Source organism: Falco rusticolus, chromosome 2 (assembly GCF_015220075.1).
Source record: "Falco rusticolus isolate bFalRus1 chromosome 2, bFalRus1.pri, whole genome shotgun sequence".
NCBI lineage: Eukaryota > Metazoa > Chordata > Aves > Falconiformes > Falconidae > Falco > Falco rusticolus.
Window position 1 is genome coordinate 102,345,422 of NC_051188.1, and position 20,367 is coordinate 102,365,788.

Consider the following 20,367-nt stretch of genomic DNA (forward strand, 5'->3'; position numbering starts at 1 on the left):
GGTGTGATTGTCATGTTAAGGGGGTAGAGGGTTTTCTGCCAAGAAGCAGTTCACTCTTTCATTGGTTTCTTTGTTCCAGCTGAAGTGAATGTGGCAGCAGAGGATGTTTATTAGCTCACAGCTCTGCCAGCAGCTACAGCTCATGCTGAAGTGCTTGGGGCAGTGGCTAGCTGGCACACACAAGGCTGTTGAGAAGGAGACAGTCTTATATGGAGAAAATTAAATACAATAAGGACCAGCCTTCACTGTGCAAAACATTGCAAGTGAAGTTGATTGGAACGGGCAGAGTGGTATGAAACTATTAAGACAGACATCAAGGCCAACAGCAAGAAAATGAAGGGAGGACACAAAAAGACATCCTGAAGCATGGCAGAACTCTCCTTTGGTTTCCATATCTAGCATTTTCATCTCTGTTTAGCCCATTGCCCTGGGAATTGTGAGGAACTGCTCTTAATTACAGCCGTCATGGTTCTTTCTCTTAAAATTAATTAATATGTGGGTCACCTCCATCCTGCCTTTGTGCTACTCAGCCTCACAGGGAAAGAGTTGAGCCCTATCTTTTGGACCTTTCCCTTGGAGTCTCCTCATTTGTTTCACTGACCAAAAAACAGCCCTGTGCGGGATGTTCCCTGGCACATCACAATCACATCATGCGTGCCTGGCTTCAGGGTTTGCTACAGGCACAAAGCAGGCAGCAGGCATGCTAACAGGCCAAAATAACCTTTCTGGCAACTGTGACTCTACAGGCCTGGCTTCAGGCCAGGTAAAAACACACTCTAAATGCATGCCTGGGTAAAACTTAGGCAGGTTTGCCTGTTGGTAGCTCAGAGATTTCAGGATCTCACAGGCAAGAGGTGCAGAAGTCACAACAGTAAGCCAGGCTCCTGGAGCAGGAGCTTCCCGAAAGGAGAGCTGCAGGATTCTCCTGGGCTGAGCCCATGGAGTGTGCAAAGTCAAGTGTTTGCAGAAGCTGGTGTAAATAAAATCACTCAGAAAAAGTACGTGAAGAATTACCAGAAAGATAATATTCCTGGGATTCTTCTAAGTGTTAATACTCAGTAACCCAGCTGCCAAAAGTGAGCTGTTACTGGGGGTTACTAACTTTATGGTCTTCTTGGAAGCCCACCATATTGTCCTGACCTCTTTTGCTTTGATGCTCAAAGGGCTGGAAGTAGGGCAGCAATTTCAGCCTCTCCCATTGCTGTTGATTCAGAAAATGTTTTGAATGGCAGCCTCAGTCAACAATGCAAACTGCAGGCATAAAAAGAATAAAAATCCCTAAATTAAAGCAAAGGCTACATTAGGTACAGTTGTGCCATAATGTTCTCTTTAAGTCAATGTCAGATTGGGCCTTGGATTTGTGAGCACAATGAGAAATGTTTTGGAAAGTGGAAATTGCATTATGGCTTCTGTTTCCTTTCCAGGGAAGCATGTGAAGCACATTACAGAGCGAGACAAGGTCATGACTGCAGGGAACAGCACAGGATGTCTGAGAGGGAAAGGTAGGGCGAGAGGAGCTGCTGCAAAACAAGGACAGAGAAGCAGCAGGAGAGCATGAGGGTGAGAAGTGGTAACTGGAAGCCTTGCAGTATCTTAATCAGAAATCTGTCACAGAAAATGTCAAAAAAAAGGCTTTCCCCCCATTACTTCTATGTTTGACTTTTTTTAATCTCTTGCTTTAATTTACATATGTGTTGTTGGGTTGTGGGGGTTTTATTCATATTCTGGAAATATCCTGAAATTTTTGAACTGACAAACAGATGGACTCTATATTTCAATGCCAGCATCTGTATGTGTGCACTTAATAGGCTGATGAAAATGCTGGGCAGGTTGGGACTGATCAAAATGTGTTTGCTTAGCTGTGATCAGTTAATAACACCAACTGTGTTTTAAGCATTGTGCTTATGATGTTGTGGCATGCACCTCCTGGCTATATTTCATGCATCATTCCTTGTGTCCATAAAACTATTTGTGAGCCAGCCCTACGCGGAGTCCAAAGCAGGGTGGAAGTGATGCCATCCTTCCCTCCACCCTCTGCCTAGGGCAGCAGGAGGCTCTCAGACCTGTCATACACAGGCAGGGGAACCAGTTTGGGACCCAGCTAGAGGAAAAGCTCGCTTTCTGTACTCTTCCTTTACTATAGCAGCTACATTGGCCTTTCCAGATTGCTTATTTGAAACACTTCGCGGCACTACTGGCCAAGCAGCACCTCCAGCAGTGGTGGGGAGAAAAGCGTATGGTTTGGCATAAAGGAAGAAAGCATAAAATGTCTACATATTTCTCAAAAGGCAAATTGTCTGAAAAGTCTGTCCAATGACAGCCCAAACCAGAACAAGCTGTAATTACATATCCTTTTGGTTTGCACTTCATGTGATTTTTCTCTCTGGTTTTGCAAGCCTGCCACAGTTACGCTTCAGTGGCTCAGCAGCCTTTTAACAAGCTGTAGAAGGTACCCTATTGCTCAGGCACTGGCAATACTAAAAGACGGAAAGTACTGTCCTTTAACCCTTTCCAAGATGATGTAGCTTAACAATATGGAGCAGTCTCAAAGTGATGACCTGTCCACAAGGAGCTGGGAGGAGGGAGGTCAGCAACTGGGATGATCACCCACTGCCTTTTCATTGTACAGCTGCTACTCAGGATATTTTGGTGCGTATAACAAGGTAAAGAGGGAAAGGCACAGAGGAAACTATTTGGAAGGGATTAAACATTAACAACACACTTTAAATATGATGGAACAGGAGCAAAAGAAGGGAAATACTGTCCAAGTACAGTCTGTATTGAGTTTTAACAAGCAGGCGAGATTTGTTTATGGAAGCAGACAATCATCTCCTTCCTCCCTGCGGTATGTATTTAAAGGAAGTACTAGTCAGAAATTTGTCTAAGTACAACTTGCAAAGTAAGCTCTCAAAGGCAAGCCTGGTCCATTTGAGTTGCTACTCTGTAAATTAATTATTTAATTTAAAACGGGAGGCATCAACTAGCTGACTATTTAACTGATTCTCAAATTGAATGGCTCTTCAGACCACACTGCCCTGGTGTCTGTGTTCCAGGGCTGTAAAACACTGTGATGAGAAGGCTATCGGTTCAGCCATGGGGTACCCTGGCTCAATCAGTCACTCCTCTATCAGCTTTTGCCATGGGGTTCTCAAGGTACCCCAGCCGTAAAGCCAAAAAGGCCTGGAGAGCAAAGCCAGTCTCTTAGAGGATCACTCACTGCATGGTTTTGTCCTTATGAAAATAAAGGGACAACTGTGGAGAAGGACAGACCCCCCAGAATGGGTCTGCCTGCTCCAGCAGAGGCAGGAGAAAATGGAGTGCAACCCTGCTGCACTTCTGCTGGCAGTCCGAGTAAACCAGGGTTTGCCAACCAAATTAAATAAATAGCCCAACACCACCCTCCAAGTAATATCAAGTCTGATTAAGAGTCCAAAGAGTACTTTTTTCAAAACGGCAATGGCTCAATCAGAAGATCAAAGATCATTGATTTTTTTTTTTTGGTAGTTTTATCTCCAAGAATGAGCTTTTAAAAATCCCTTATCAGCTTCTCTTTGAGTGCTTGAAAGGGGAAAAAATTAAAAGGTATTTATTAGTATTAGCAGTAGTATTCCAAAATGTATTGCATACATTATTATTAATATTATTCTACACATGTAGCGCCAGCAAGTCATAGATGCAGAGAGTTGGCAATAAATTAATTGGAGAACTAAAACAGTACTGGAAATTAGAAAAGATGATGAGATAAAATAGATCAGCTGAGCAAAGTAAAGACTGAGAATGGCACATTTTTCTTGCACTAATATGGTAATGAAATATAGCAAAGGCAGAGTAGGAATACTGATCTTCACATGCTTCTAACAACTTCTTGCTATACCCGGTCAAATTGCTGTAAAATTGCTAACGTGAGCTATTACAGGATGAAAAGACCTTTATGCCAATATAAATGCATCTCTGGTGTGGAGCTCTGTCACTTCTGCAGTGATAGTTTCTAAATTGATACAGTCTTAATAGAGTGAGCTAAGCTTTGGAAAAACGGGTGGCTTCAGCTCACCTGTGCTAGCTTTAGCCTGTGTCCTCCAGTAGAGGACACGAGTCCAGGCACTGTGGCAGGAAATCCAGAGCCCATAAACACTACGTGATGCATACAGGGAAAAAGAACCCAAACTCCCACATGAACTGATGGGATCTGAGCTGACATTACCTCTCAGAAATGAGACTTGGTACTATGGTAAATAGTGCCATAAAACCTTAGTTCCCAGCTCTTTGACAGTTAAGAAAAAACAGATCTAATACTGTGGATTATTTAAGAAGAAAATGGAGAAGAAAACAGCAGGCATTATTATGTCCCTGTCATATGTGCTTCTGCTGCAGCTCTCAGAAAACAACACAAAAGGATGAGGAAAAGTGCAAGGAGGGGTGGCTGGAGTGATCAGAGGGTGAAGCAATCCCTTTGTGTAGGACAGCCATGTAGGATGGGGCTCCTGCAGGACAGGGAAGAGCTGGCTGCCAGGCTTAATGCTAAAGGTCTGTAAAATCACGGGCAGTGCAGAAGGGGTAGCTGGCAGCTGAAGAGCTGAGAGCTAGGAGGCTCAGGTGAAATTACTGGGCGTTCAGCTCAGAAAAGACCAGAGGAGACAGTTCGTCAGATATGTAATTAAGCTGGGGAGCTTTTTGCCACATGAGGCTGTGGATGCTAAAATTCACATGAACTCAGGGTGAGGCTGGGCAGGTTTGCAGAGGAGAAATCCACTGAGTGATAAACTTAAAAAACAAACCAACCTGTCTGGGTCAGAAAGTTGCTGAACTGCAAATCACTGAAGGAGGCCAGAGGAGAAAGTGTCCTCCCTTTTCTTACGCTCTTCCCAGGGCATCTTCTTGGCTACTTGCCCTTAGTGGCTTCTCTAGTTTAAGAAAGCCTTTAAAGGCCTCCCAGGGAGGGGAAGGGCTGAAGGGAAACAGGAATCAAGAGAAATCATCTGCTTGTGAAGGACAACAAATGCAAAAAGGGGAGGGGTATGAGGGCTGCGTAGCCAAAAGCTGAAGAGTCGGGGATGTGGGGACAGCCAGCAAAGCACTGGGCAGCACCTCCTCCCTGTAAGATACCCAGGGGGTAAGGGGTGCTGCCGGGTGGGGACACGGTAGAACGTGCAAATGGATACTGTCCCCAGGGCATCCTCGAGGAGAATGGTGCCAGCACTTGGGGCTGTCTTGCACACCAAGGAGGTGCAGGTGTGGAGGCATGAGTCCAAACATAAGGGGAGGGCAACCGAAGCCTCAGCAGGAGGGGTTTGGGCGAGGCTGAAGCAGCACTGGGGTGCAAGGGCATGGCAGGAGGTCTCTGGTCCAGCAAGGCCAGGCTGGCAGGCATGTATACCCCTGTGCCCCACCTGGGTTGCTCTAACCCATAAGCAGAGCCAGACCTGTGCGTGCCCCCATGCTGAGGACACCTCAGAGGCAGGAGGAGGCTGGGGGGGGAGGGGCATGCTGCACAGCATCCCTTGGCCACAGTCATGCAGAGAGGTTTTGGAACATGCACTTTGCTGGGGATCCCTGGGTGGGAAGCAGGGGTGGAGCGGGTAGACTCAGGAGGGTCTGTCTTGGTCGCAGTGGGATTAAAACATTTTGCATTACAGTCTGTGGGCTTTCTGGAAAAGCTGACTGAAAGGTTTTTTCTTTTCTTAGCAGTTTTGTACTAATAAACCAGACTCCCTGGCAAAGTTTTATGCTCCACACTGCACCACTTGTGAAGTTACGGCAGAACTCAAGAAGAAAAAGAGAGGCCAACAGACTACAAAGTCCCTGGCATACAGCAGTGCAGGCCATGTATACCTGCTACCCAGATTTTGGCAATGCATTTAAAAATTGATACCTAGTCAGTAATCATTCTTCTTTCAGGAAACACTAATCTGTTGAGCCATAAGATTTTTTTAGGCATTGTCCCCAAAGTGGGCATGACCACGAAAGTCATATTCATCTTGAGCAAGATTGACATCCACTTTGCTTGCCTAACTCCCAAAGTATTAGCCTTCTGGAGGAGGGAAGGGGAACTAAATTAACTCCATTCCCACTTATTAAGGCCCGAAGGAGCAGGGCTGCTCTTCAGTCTCTCTCCTTTTCTCTAGTCATCTCAACCCTAGCCACTGCAGGCTGGAGCCACCACTGGTGATGCCTCTGCCGCTTGTGTAAAACACCCAGGCTACCAGTTCCCCCAAGGGACAGGTTCTCTGACCCCAGGCGGCTCAGCCGTGCTGGCAGCAAGAGCAGTGAGAGCCCTGCCTGGCTTGAGCATTGCCAAGGCCTTGGTGCCACCCAGCAAAAGGCCTGATCCCTGCACGGGGTTCTGCTGGGCCATAAATGTTAAGCTGTGAATAAGATTTATATTCTTTCCAGCAGGATGTTGCTAAAAGCAGGTGGAAAGCTGCTTCTTTGAATATCTGTTTTTTACCCCGAAAATGTCTCATGACATTTCTACAGCTTTAAAATTACTTCCCCCCCGCCTCCCCCCCATCTTCACCTTTCAGTGCATTGTTTTTCTGTGGCAGTCTTTTTCTCTTCATTGGCTTTGCTTCTGTAAAGGACTTTGCATAATGTTTTCATTCACATTGTTCCATTTCGAAGTTTTCCCTTTATTTCAAACTTCCTAGTTGCTATGTGACTCTGCTCTGTGGTTTCTAGGTCTTCTTTTCCTTTACGGTGTCCTTTTTCTCTTAGGCACTTTCCCTTGAACAGCTCTATGGTGGTGATAGCATAAAAAATCGCTGTATCCCTCTGTGTCTATATAGACAGAAGTCTAAAATATCAGAGAAAGACAAAGCAAGCATTTTTTAATATAAAATAAGAGGTATTTACTTATAGGACACTTATTTTCAAAAATTCCCTGAGAGCATGAGGAGAAACTTCACTATTTTATAAAAAATGCACGCTTATTTTTCTTCTTACATTCTAGTCATATCATAGCCTTTCCACAAAAAGAACCAGCATTTATTTTTGTGCTGTGTGCCTGGAACAGCTACTCCATGACCGTCATCCTGCCAGGATTTGGTGCTGAGGAGGTGCATCTGATGTTTACAGGCTAAGTGCTCCCAGTTTTAGAGGGGGCTGTTGTGAGTGGCAGGGGCTGCAGGACTCCGAATCAGGATGGGTTTACGCTCCATGGTATTTGGGAAAGTACATCTGGAGTCCTCTCAGACTGATCCTTTTCAACTCAAACATGTGATTCCTGGTACAGTTTCACATGCTTGGCACTGGGTCTGATCTGAAGCCCACCAAGACCAGTGAGCACCTTTCTGCTGGCACACAGTCAGGCTGTAGCCAGATTTAAGAAGTGGCCTACATCTTTTGCTCCATATCCCAGGCTCTCTTTGCATAACCATCCATAGGTGGTCTAAATTTACCCCTGCAGTGTGAAAACCCGGATCCACAAGCAGTGGTGGGTCTAGCTATTTAAACTGCTTTTTGTCCTGATTTCAGAACCACGAGCAAAACCTGCACTTACCAGTTTTGTCAGGAAAGCTAGGTGGTGAATATGTTCATTGGTGACCATTTTTGTTTCTGGCTCATGGCTATACCAGAAAGAGCTGTGGTGGGGACCAGCAAAAGAATGCTTTAGCAGATATTTCTTATTTTGCTTATTGACCTGGGTTTGCTAGCCTGGCACAAGTGGGTTTTGATTTCCAGTATAGCTGTGTTTAGACTGAGAGTCCTTTTCCAGCTTGGAAGTTTTGCCAGTGGACCTCAGATGGTTTTGAATTTCAGGTGCAGGCAGATACAGAGGGGCTTTCCACAGCTGTGTCTTATCCTGATGCTGTTTCTTTGCAGAGGCAAGGTAGTGCCAGTCAGCCAACACTGCCAAAGAGTCACTAGGAATCTTTGGAGCAGTTGCTGTTTGTGCAGAAGGGGAACAGGCTTTGGGTGTGAGGCTGCGGTGTCCAGTAGGCACTGGTGCATGAAGAGTGCAACCTATCACTCGGGGCAGATGACCAAATGGCACCTGGCTGACCACTTTGGAAACAAATGGGACACCTTTGCCTTTGGAGACAGCTGAGACAAACTGTTTAAAACTGTGCTTAAAATGGGCTTTATTAACATAGAACTCTTAATTTAGCACTGGGAAGCTAACGTGCTGTATGTCGGCACTTCTGTCAGGCTTTAGGATGGAGATTGGGTTTTCCTCAGGGTGCAGCTGTTAAAAGTGCAAGAAACTGCTGTGGTTTCTCGGATTTGAGCAGATCAGCCAGGCAGAGCATACCTGGGAGGCAGGAGCTGGGCAGCAGTGGACCTTGTACAAAGCAGAAATGCAATGCAGGACCTGTGGCCAGTGGTCAGCAGTGACTGGTTCTGCTTCTTCCATATGGGACAGGGGTGATTTCAATATAACAAGAGTTCCCTGCAACTCTGTGACGCAGTGCTCCCAACGAAGGGCACAATGATTCATTGACTAAATAGATGTAGCAAAAGCAGTTGTGATTCATTGTTGTTTGTAATAGGGATACCATGCACTGTGCCTGATTTTTAAATTGTGACATTATAAGAAAACTTTCTGGAATTAAGAGAGTATTGTGTTAAAGTGTCTCCTGAATCAAACTGTTTTCTCACATGGCAGTTTCTCTCTAGGTATTGATAATGTTCTCAGAAAGAGCAGGATGGGAAAACTGGAGGTCTCTTGGTCACCTCTTCCAAGAGCATCAGACACTTTTGTTGTTGGATGCAAACTATGGGGGATATGGAGGAGGTGGGGAGGTGTTTTTCAGTTTCTCCAGGTGGTTAATATCAAGGCACTTGATCACGTCAGTGTTTTGAGCTACGGGTTTTATGGCCAGGTGCTTGCTGCCATGAGTTAGGGTTTTGTAAATTAGGCCTTTATATATTCTGCAAGATATTAACAGGTTTACTCTCCCTATATACTCTTCATCATTGCTACATAACAGCGGAGAGCAATTTAGCTCCCTGACAGTGTATTTGAGTAAGACAGCAAATTGTCTGTGTTTACTTATGCTATACAATTCAGTAATTGTACTGTAAATCTTGGCCAAGTTCCTGAATAGTTGGTGCCTAAAACCAAGCTCTTAAATTCATATTTGGGTTCCTAAACAGAAGGTCTGATTTTTCAAATACTGAATCCATCCTGACTCTTGCTGACTTTTTGGAAGCCAAGAGGCTATCAATAGCGTTTTGAGAATCAGGCCTGCTATGGGTTCACATGCTTGTATGGGGAAGTTGAACTGTGGTTTAGACTCCTTTTAAGAATTGTCTTCGTAGTATTGCAGTGCCTGTTTTATTCTCTGCATTGTAATAATTCCTAGTGGAGCTTATTCATGTTGACAAACTATCAGTTTGGATTGACTAAAATGTTCAGTAAAAAAGTTGCCAGCAAGGTTGCTGTTTGAAATCTTTGCTGGAAGATGAAGCGATGAACACAGAATATTCTGGTACGTCACTAGGTTGGGGGTTTTTTTTCCTAAAAGGGTAGGCTATAAATACCACCTTTCATATAACATATGCTTTACAGCCTGTGCCTGACAACAAACCTGAGTGAACTAGGGTTCATCAGAAAAGCTGATTTTGCCCTCAGTATTACTGGGAGCTCTTCAGTGCCTCTTGGTGAGGTTTGTCTCCTGTGTGTCAGTGCAGTAAGGCTTCCTTTCCTTTCTCTATAAAATTTCAAGGAAAGTCTGATTCATTACTTCAGAGGCTGAACTAAATTCTTTCCTCTGGACCCTTTTAAAAGAAATCATTTAAGCCTCAAATACTTGTACTGGCAGCAGTAGCAGATGTGTGAAAGAGTGGGCATTCACTTTGCTTCTTCTTAACCTGTGGGCACAGAAGCACAGAAGAAGGACTTTTTGACCGAAGATAAAACAATGACAAAACCATTCCTGTGGAAGCACAGCATGCAGGCACTTTGGGATGCTTCTGGAATATATTACTGGGGATAACTTACTCTTTCTTTTAAAAAGAAAATCATACCAATGCCTTTAGGAAGAAAATGTCTTGTGTGATGAGGGGAAAGGGAAGAAATTATTCTTGGTAATATTGAAAAGTTGTTGAATCCACATAACCTTGGAATGGGAGGATTTAATATACAGTAAATCAGCAGAGTGATCTGGCATGATTGCAAAGGCATCTTACTTTGGTCTTGGAGATCTGTCATATCTTCTATTGAGATGCCCTGATGGATCAAAGTTTGCAGCATTTACAGTAATCAATGTGTACTCTTTTTGCTCAAATGGGAGCCACTTCTGAGAAAGGAACTTTATTTTGTAAACTTTATTTGGCTGAGACTGAATGCATGTTTCTGTTCCCCTTGCAGAGGCACAGCGATAGCTGGAATTGTTTTTGGTATAGTATTTATAATGGGAGTGATTGCCGGGATTGCCATCTGTATCTGCATGTGCATGAAGAACAACCGTGGGACTCGAGTAGGGGTCATCCGAACTACACACATCAACACTATCAGCACATACCCAGGTAAGGAAGCAAAATGACACTCCTTCAAGTGTGCCTGTGTTCACGGTAGGAATGTATCTTTGGATAGTTATGGCTCCACAGTTAATGGGAGATGTGAATTCAGCAGGAGGCTCTTCTCAGTCGGGAGGGGAACAACATGACTCCCTGCTGGGAAACGCAAGACAGCTCAGTGTGCTCAGTGTTCGTCAGTGCAGCACTCTGCTTGGGCTAATTTATTCAGATACTCCAGTAGGCTGATGAGATCTGGCCAGGTGCCAGACTCCACAGCTGTATGGCTTGTGGTGCCTGCAGTAGCATGTTGAGACCTCACTCAGGGCACTGCTGCATTGTACAGGATAGACCTTCTCCCTGTGCCAGAGGCTCTCTGGTGATGGATCCCTTGTTTTTCTTTTGTGTTCTGGTTCTTGTATTTGCTTTTGTTCATATGCAGTCAGCTCCCTTTCATTGTCTGATATAATGGGGGCCTGGCATACCACAGAAAGGCGAAAACCTGGACAATAAGGCCTGTGGGTCATAGCACAAAGGCTTCAAGTGGTGCCATGTGGAATCTAATGCAGCCCAAACTGGCTGGTACTTGGCCAGGGCTCACAAGCCCCTGCAGGATCCCAGATGATTTCTACAAAGGCACGTGGGCATTTTTGCAGGGTGTTCTCTGCTGTGTGTCCCAGGAGGGACTGCTGGCTGGCACGTGGTGCTGGATCTGAGCTAGCTCTCTGCATCCGTCTGGCACTGTGCCTGATCTGATAGGAACTTGGAGCGTGGTGCAGAGAGGCCTCTTGCGCCTTGGTCAGAGTTAGCTGAGCATTGGACGTGCTCAGTGCAGGCTTGTCTGTGAGTTAACATTGTTTTGGTGTAACGTTTTTTTTAGGTGCAGGGTGGCACCAGGGGAGGCACAGAGCCTAAGCCAGATCTGGCACTGAGCTAATAAGCTGTCAGAGGCTCTGGGGCACCCCAAGGGACAGTAGGGACCCATCGTGGGTCTGCTCCAGTGCACTTGTGCCCATAGTGAGTGGGAACTGGTACATCAGGCTGTACCTGAGCTAGCTCTGTGCAGAGCCACTCTGCCTGCACCACATTTGTCAATTCATGCCAGTCTAGGATTAGGGTACAGGAGCACCAAAGGTGGATCTGCACTGAGCTAGCTGGGGTCTGCAAGGCTTCTTTGTTTGGACTCCCCACCATGTGAAAGTGGCCACATTGTTGAAGAGCAAAACTGACCCTGGAAACGGCATAACGGTGTTTATGCAATGCAGCTATGTCTCTGCTTCAGTGATGTTGTTAATTAGAAATCCAGGAGTGATTGCCTTGGGATAACTCGAGAGTTCATTGTAATAAAAGGCAATGGTGTTTCATGGATGAAGTCCCCTCATCCCACTCTTAGAGATCCCCTGCCTTTATATTCCCTCCTGGTGCAAAGGTTGCAGCAATGCCCACGTGGATTATGTATACTTACAGGCAAGAAATGCAATATTTTTTATGTGTTCCTTTATCACTTTCACTGCACTCAGTGTCTGTTTTCTCCCTCGTGGTCTTACTTTCCATTTAAACTAAAACCATCTATAATCATCCTTATCATTGCACCATTGTTTTGCATAGAGAGATGAGTAATGAAAGAAGACTGCAGCGTTCTCAACCATGAATTGCTGAAGAGCTACTTCAGAATCTAGTAGTCACTGCAAGCTGTAAAAACAAGAGCAAAATGAAGACTCCAGGGCTGTAGCCTTTTCCTCCCCAAGTCTGTTCCTGCAGTGACTCACCCCTCTCTCTCCACCTCCAGGCAGTTTGAGTCTGCACGCTCCTGGTTCCCCATGCAAACATTACTTTGAGCAGTTCTTCCTCTCAGCAGCAGCAGTTTTTGGAGGATGGGGAAGCTCTGAAATGATTTCTGTGTTGCCCGCTGTCATGAACACTTCTGGAATAGTGACCTGACTTTGGCCGCCGGGTTTGTGACCAACCCTCCCCTGTGCCATTACCTGTTTTGGACAGGAGTGGCAAGCAGGCAGGCAAGGGGATGCCCTTCCTTTGCCTCAGCCACACCAACAGCCGGGTTCTCAGGGAGCAGAGAGTGTTTTTCATGGTGTTGTGAAATTTCAGTTTAACTCCAGCCAGCAACTAAGTACCGTGCAGCTGCTCGCTCGCTTCCCCACCCACCCTGGTGGGATGGGGAGGAGAATCAGAAAAAGGTAAAACCTGTGGGTTGAGATAAAACAGTTTAATAACTGAAATGAAGTAAAATAATAATAACAATAACAACAATAATAACTGTAATGAAAAGGAGAAGGAGAGAGAGGAATAAAACCCAAGGGGAAAAAAAACAAGTGACGTGCAATACAGTTGCCCACCACCCACTGACTGATGCCCAGCCAGTCCCCGAGTAGTGACCAGTGCCTCCCAGCCAGCTCCCCCCAGTTTATACACTGGGCATGCTGTTCTGTGGGATGGAGCATCCCTTTGGCTAGTTGGGGTCAGCTCTCCTGGCTGTGTCCCCTCCCAGCTTCTCGTGCACCTGCTCCCTGGCAGAGCCTGGGAAACTGAAAAGTCCTTGACTTGGGGTAAGCACTGCTTAGCAACAACTAAACCACCAGTGTGTTATCAGCATTACGCTGGTACTAAATCCAAAACACAGCACTGTAGCAGCTACTAAGAAGGAAATTAACTCTATCCCAGACAAAACCAGGACACGTGGCACGTGGCACACTGGGATTTGAGTCTCTTCCCCCCATTACAAACATCCTGGGTTTCTGTTTCCTCTCCATTCAAGTGCTACTTCACTGCCAGTCTGCTTGAGACATCTAGGGAGGGGATAGGAAAGCATCCGTGGTGACATGAACAGAGACATGAGCAGACTTTGGACCCTAACAGTAACATAGTGACATGAGCAGATACAGACCTTAAAATTTGTAGAGATTACTCTAATGGGGTCTTGATATGGAGCCTACATTCCGTTCCCACCATGCTATCATTATGCGGCATTTATCATCTTCTTGATCACTGAATTAACTCTTCTTCTCTAAGATTAGTAGAAGTAGTTGAGAAAATGTTTTCAGCTGTTAGTGAATGTTATTTGTTGTTTCCTAAATGACAAACATTGGGCTCTCTTCAGATGTCTCTGCCGGAGTGATCAAGGTGAAAGCTTTGTTCTTCCTTAGCCCAAGCCCTGGGAATGTCCTGGGAAGATGTCTGGCATTTGCCCTGGGAGGTGCGATACTGCTGTGTTTGTCATGGCATGGCATGTCACAGATCTCCTCAGCATCCAGGGAGTGTTTGAGAGGTCTGTGGAGATCAGCGAAAGCCCCGTCTACCCCATCATTTCGAGATGGCATAAATCCATGTTGCTGCTGAAAGAGGCGGCAGAGAATGGTTATATGATGAAAACCCAGCTGTCCTCTCCTGAAAAAGTTTAGCTCTGCCACATCACCCTGCTATGGCCGTATGGCCAGCCACCCAGCTCAAACTAGGGGCGTTCAGCACTTTTAAATTACCGAGGAGACCCACCTGCTGTATGGCCAAACACTGTTACAAGCACAACGTGCCTCTGTGCCCACGGCTAAGCAGTGAAGGAAAGGGCAATGAGGAAGGACTTGCACTAACATAAAGTGGCTGTATAATGACAGTTGGGGAAAAAAAGTGAGTGCATTGCCGGGAGGCTTAACATCTGTTGTATGGAGGTCTGAATGATAACTAGAAAATACTTGGGGGCCTGCATCTGAAAAAAATATTTTTAACTATGTTTTCTTTTTTCTCCAATTTCAGTGGCTCCACCACCATACAGTTACGAATATGAAATGGAATACCCAGCTGACCTACCTCCACCTTATACTCCAACCCCACAGACTTCGATACAGTACCCCCCACCCCCTCCGTACCCTGGCTATTCAGGGAAGTAATCAAATGGCTTCATACAGATAGCCTGTTGAAACAGCCAGCACCATTGGGACAAATATTATCGGCTCAGGGACAAATAGGAAGGGGTCTGCATCAACATTTACTGCCAGGTGTTGAAATAACCTGTGGGGGTTGCCATGGCTCAGGATGAAGAAGAATACTGTCCACTCCAGACCATCATTTTTCATGATTAAACATGTGACCAAAGAAACAGTTCCTGTAAGTTAGTGCCTGATGGGTAGTGCTTAGTATTAGTGCTTAGCTTCAGCTGCAACACGTTACAGCGTGTGGGAGTGGAGGTCTTCCCGTGTAAGAACATGCAAGTCGTGCACATGTTTCAACAAGCTGTTTTGAAAGCACAAGAGGCACCTGCTGGGGCTTATTCCGGGATAAAACTCCAACTACTGTTGTCAAGTATGTGTTACATCTTTCCTTGAAATGAGGAGAATAAGAAAGAACAAGGAAGACTGAAGCTATTTTCAGTTTCTTCTTAAGTCTGGTAATACCGAGTGACCAGCCGTGCATATTGGTCTGATAAGCATATTACAAGGAGAAATGCTATCGGAGCTATTCAGTAACCAAAAAATTATGGATATTATCTTTGGCTGAGTGCAGGTTGTTTTAAGTGCCTTTTTTTAAACAGTTTGAAACTAGTTTGTTGCCTAAAATATAAACAAAGAGCATTTTTATATGTGAAATACTCTAATTTATAGCTGATTTATTTTACCTGGACTTGAATACTGTATACATTAGAAATATGCTACAGTGCCTCTTTTATCAGCAAATGATAACTTTGATTTTTTACAAAAATACTGCATTGGGAAAACTCACAAATGGGAGAAGAAATAAAAACCAAATATTAAAACATCATTGATTTGTCTTCAGTTGGATTGCATAAAGACTATTTAAAAAAAAAAAACAAAACATATTGTTTACCAGTAATAATGATATTCAGCCTAACCAAAGAGATGAACATAGAGACTATAAGCATCAGACTCCTTTTCAATGTTGTCTTGGGCATTTTAAAACTGTAATACTTTTTGCATTTGTCACACATATTGTTCAAAATTACTTTATCTCTACAATATAAACTACAGACCTTTATGATTTAAAATGTCCTATATCCTTATGGGACTCACTGTAAATCAGCAGAAGCTATTTGACTTCAGAACAGAGTATTCCATTACCTTAAAGCATCACCCTTCCAGGGTAAGACTAGTATTTTTCGCAGATTTATTCATGAACCACAAAGACAGTGGTTCTTTTCAGGGATTTGAAAGTGCTGAATGCCCTTGGTTTGAGTTGGGTGCCTAGGCAGTTTGAAAGTGCTACAGCCAAAATAGCAGAAGGTGTCAAAAATACAGCACCTAGAGCTCAGGACAGCTATGGCATCAGGTCCGTTTCAGAGGGAGAGTCTGCAGGTTACCACTGATTCCCAGAGATCAGCACACATTTAAATGTCTTCCAGGGTGACCCTCATCTTCTTTTCAGGTGTATCAGTGTATTAATGAATAAAAAAGCAGCTTGCAGAAGGTGGCACCATATCGCAGTGAAGTCAACTAATAACTTCTCGTCACCCCCTCAGTCTGATATTTTTGGCATTGTCATGATTCAGGGAAGAACTCAAGCATCGTTTTAACTGAGCACAAAAGTTACTCAGAGGCTTTCTTGTAAACTAGCCCTTATTGACTGGTCTTGATCAGATTTTGTAGTTTCAACCTTTCCAGGCTGATATAACTTATCCTCTTGAAACCCCACTTGAAAGCACGAATGGCCTCAGTCCTTGCCAGTGTAAGTTCAGATGATCTGTGTTGTGGCCTTTGGCCAAACTGAGCCTCGAATCACAGGCCCGTTAGCTACCCAGGCATTTGTAACCTGGTCAGAGGAAAACAGCTGTGTCACAAGTTTTGGTTGCTGCGGGTTCCTTGGAGTCCTCTCCAAGGAAGGAGAGTTACATTCTCATTTCTATTTTGCTGTTCAGAGGTGACAAGTCCTGAACTAGGTTATCTTTACAATTACTTCTCCTCTGGGCTGTGTCCTGTGACATTTCAGCTAGTAGCTGGTACCCTGACCTCTCAAGAGACTGATGTTCCTCAGTTGAAATCCTCCCATGAAGGAAGGGCAACCTTCTGCATGCGGTGTTTTGGCAGTCCCTGCTCAAAACCATCTGCTGGGGTATCGATGTGCCTGCCAACATGGTGGCCAGCGTGAAGAACAGAGGAAGCGTAGTTTTCTCTGCGGGAAGTCCTGTTCCTACCACATCATTCTAAGCCAGTACCTCAGCACTTTCCAGCTGATCACACCGGATGGTATTTCTGTTCCAAAAAGTTACCTATAGATAAAGAGTGTTGTCATTCTTCACATTCTTGTATTTCATTTCTTTGTACTGAGCATGCAGACACACAAATCAAAGAGCAGTTTGCATTTGATGAATCCAGTCTCCTGAAAAATACAGAGAAAGAGAATTATCCTATAGATCATAAATCTTCCCTTAGAGGAAGAATTTCTCCAGCCGTGACATTTGTCAGAACAAATTAGAAAGCAGATTTCTTAGATGTAAAGGCATTTTTGGAAAATAACTATAAGTCTTTAATCACAGAGTTCTCTGGTTTTCAGCTTTGCAATTGTGTGTAGCCTCTGAGGGCACTCATAGTGACCAAAGTACCTACAATGTATACATGACTTATTCCAGGGGGATAAACTATGGGGATAGGAAATGGAGAACTTCATAGTGATGAAGAGCTGGTTGTTGCTATAAAAACACTAGTCAGGACATTGATTTTTGGTATGTTAATTAATGCTCTGCAGATCCACGTATGTTGGGCCATACCAGACAAATTATTTCAATCTCAGAGGACACCGCATCTCGTCCTTGCTAAAGGCATAAAAATAAAGGTGTTGCCCTTTCAGCAAACCAGGTAAAACTAGCAGAGAGTAACCTATTTTCAAAAAGAGGTGATGATTGCATTGAAAATAAGTAAAACTGAGAGAGCCAGAGAGAGGAGGGAGTCTGAAAGATAGATAAACGTGAAAGAATGGAACAAAGAAGTTGCTACATAAACATAGGGAAGCATTTGTTAATACTAAAGTTATATTAGTTGAGTTTGGTTGAAAAAGTTGAAGTGCTGTTATACCTTAAGTGTTATTTTCTTTGCGTGGAAACATATAATTTGTTCAACGCTTCCATATTCAAAGTTCCTGCAGTGCAGACATTGCCGGCCAGTAGTCGCTTGTTCTGTTTCACATGAATAGCTTGCAAATGAGCGGGTTAGTACAAAGAGACTTAGTCACACTGACTTATTTCAGCCTCATGCCCTACATCGCATTGCAGAGTAAGAACAGAAATACAGAAATTAAATCTATGGCTGCGAAAGGCCAAACTATCTTTCGCTTTTCTCACTTGGCAGGGAACATTATCAGTATTTTGGTTGGTAACCGTAACGTTGCCCTGGGCAGTTCATATACTTGGACCAAATGCAACTGATTTTCTTCTGGTCTCAGGTCCCTCTGCTTTTGGTTCATGATTTCTAGGCTGAGCTGGGGAGGCAGAGAAGGAAGGTCACTGTGTCAGGAGTACAGGACCTGGTCCCGTGAGCCTTTCTCCTTGGTTTCCTAGTTTAGCACATTAGATGGCTGCCTGGTTGCACACTTGCTGTTACGGATTGGAAGCAGCGGGAGTTGCAGGTGCTTACAAGGGCACATATGTTTTCACATGCTCTGGTGCCAGTCCTGTTTTATGGGAAAAAAAATTTCTGTGTGATGTCTTAGTTAATCATGTATCAGGAATATTTCAAGCCATGATTCATTTCACAAACTTAATTTAATCTGGCGTTTCCTTAACTTTTTCCCCCCCCCAAAAAAAATGAGCTACTTCGAAACCAGTTATCTCTCTGACGGCCTGCTGTTTCCAGGGTATATACCAAACAGCAGGAGAAATCTATTTAAGAGCTAATGACCCATTTGGGAGACTTTACAAATTAGGTAATAATCAGTTGGGGGAGTTAAAAGGCCAAGACAAAGCCAAGGGAAGTTAATGTGCCAGACTGCCATTACCTAAATGACACACTCCCAAGAAAGGATTGTTAATGCTATTATAAGCCTTTTTTAATTAATGAAAAATGTAATGATTTGCTTTTTGAATGTTGGTAACTTTGAAAGATGCAGTTTTACCAGTGTACTAGACCACATTTTCAATAGCGCCACAATGAAAAGATTAGATTGCTCCATAGAGCGCCTGGATCAATATTAACAGTGTACTGGTATAGTAGAAATAGAGTCTTTCGATTTAAATCAAATGTTCTCAAGACCTTTTGTGAAATCACAATGATATTTTTTGGATGTAATGGGATAGTTCATAAAGCACTGATGGCTGTCTGTTAGAGCAGTATGTTTGGCATTCCTGTATTCACTTTCATCCTGGAAGCTCTCCAAATGTTTTAGTAACTGGAAAAATAATTATTTTAGTCACCTTGGAATAAAAAGCAACAGGTATTTAACAGCACACAGTAATAGTATGTAACACCCCGAGGCAGAAGCTGCACAAAAGAATTAAGGACAATTGAATATATTTATTCAGTTTCACTAAAGTGTCAGTGCTTGGACAAAACATCTTGAGAAAATAACAACCAGGACCTTTTATCCAGTGGTCCTTATGCTTACTTTCCAATGGGTGCACCAAGTCTAGTGGTGGTTTTTATACTGCAGCCATGCCTGAGGTCCAAAAAGCAGAGCCCCAGTCCACGCCTGGATTATAGTGCACCTACTGTAAAAACACTCCTGCTCTGTCATGATTTTGGTGTGCAGCCGAAAGAGATGAACAGAGGACTAAAAGGAGAAGTGATGGTTCCTCACTTTACAAAAGCAAAAGAAAGATAGGGGGAAATTAAAATGGTCAAGGGTTTTTGATTTTGCCCTCCTACAGAGAATGGCTCGCTGGTGCTGGTGCTGGTGACTTTCACCGTGGAAGAGCAAAAGCAATGAGCATGGAGAGTATGCTGAGGAGCTGCCACGCCATCCGGAGAACAGACCAGAGAAGGATCTAGGAAGCTCCAGCTTGGGGATCATGTAACTCAAGGTGCTGGAGGCAATAACTAGAGTAGAAATGCTTGTCTGTCCAGTTTGTTGTGCAGATTAGATGGTCAATGTTTACACAGCACTGGAAATGGAAAATGTTAATTGTTTTCATTATGCTATGCACCCTTAGTATTTTACTGGAGAGTAGGAAAGGGCAGGCTTTGTATGCCATTGCTATCACAGTAATGACTAAGAATGGACTAAAGCCAACAGAAACAAAAGGAACGCCGAAGACTTAGGTGTTTCTGAAGAGAAAGTGGGGTTTTTTTGTCAGCCTAGCATATGGAGCCAGTTCCTTCATGGAGGCGAGATGGCCTACTGCCAGCAAAGGCAGCTGATTTTAAACAGCTGAAGCCTGCAGGAGGGAGGCTGAAGAGGGAACTGTGTAATGCTGGTTTTCCCCAGGTCTGAGACTTCACCTGACCCCTCCACTCACTTGCAGGAAACTTGCTTGGGGGGGAGGGGGGGGAAGACTTCAACGCAGTCCCCTTTCTGGCATTAATGTCAAGCTGGCTATCTTAGCACATAAACTTCACAACACATCTATGATATGTTGCTTTTCAGGGATATGGGCAAAACCATTTTTTCATGGCCAGTAAGTAATGCCCAGTTTTCTCACAATAGATCCCATGCTGTATTGATGGGAAGTTCTCCATTACAGGCACTAATCTGGAGACTGGTACCACCTTTCCCCAGTTTATCCAAATTATTCTGTCTTTTTTATATTATAGCATATTTACCAGACTCATCTCATTGTCCTTACTTTGCATGCTCCCTCAAGATCCCTCAGGGCTGTGTCCTTGTTTTACTGCTGCTTGCCAAAGAGTTTTTCTGAAGAGCACTGGTCACAAGAAAACACTTCCCAAGCAGACCCCTTCCCCTGCCTCTCTGCATCACCTCTGCATCAGCTAGGAGCTGCCTGGGGAGGCTGAGCTCTGCAAG

At 44.3% G+C, this 20,367-nt stretch overlaps 1 protein-coding gene across 1 annotated transcript in view; it reads left to right on the forward strand.

The window, feature by feature from the left end:
• CYYR1 (cysteine and tyrosine rich 1) overlaps positions 1-15,222 on the forward strand; it is a 63,211-nt gene extending 47,989 nt beyond the window's left edge. The window contains exons 3-5 of the mRNA XM_037377958.1: positions 1,425-1,502; positions 10,310-10,467; positions 14,221-15,222. Coding sequence (XP_037233855.1) covers positions 1,486-1,502; positions 10,310-10,467; positions 14,221-14,354 — 309 coding nt within the window. The 5' untranslated portion in view covers positions 1,425-1,485 and the 3' untranslated portion in view covers positions 14,355-15,222. The remainder of the gene's footprint in view (positions 1-1,424; positions 1,503-10,309; positions 10,468-14,220) is intronic.
• The last annotated feature ends 5,145 nt before the right edge of the window (positions 15,223-20,367 follow it).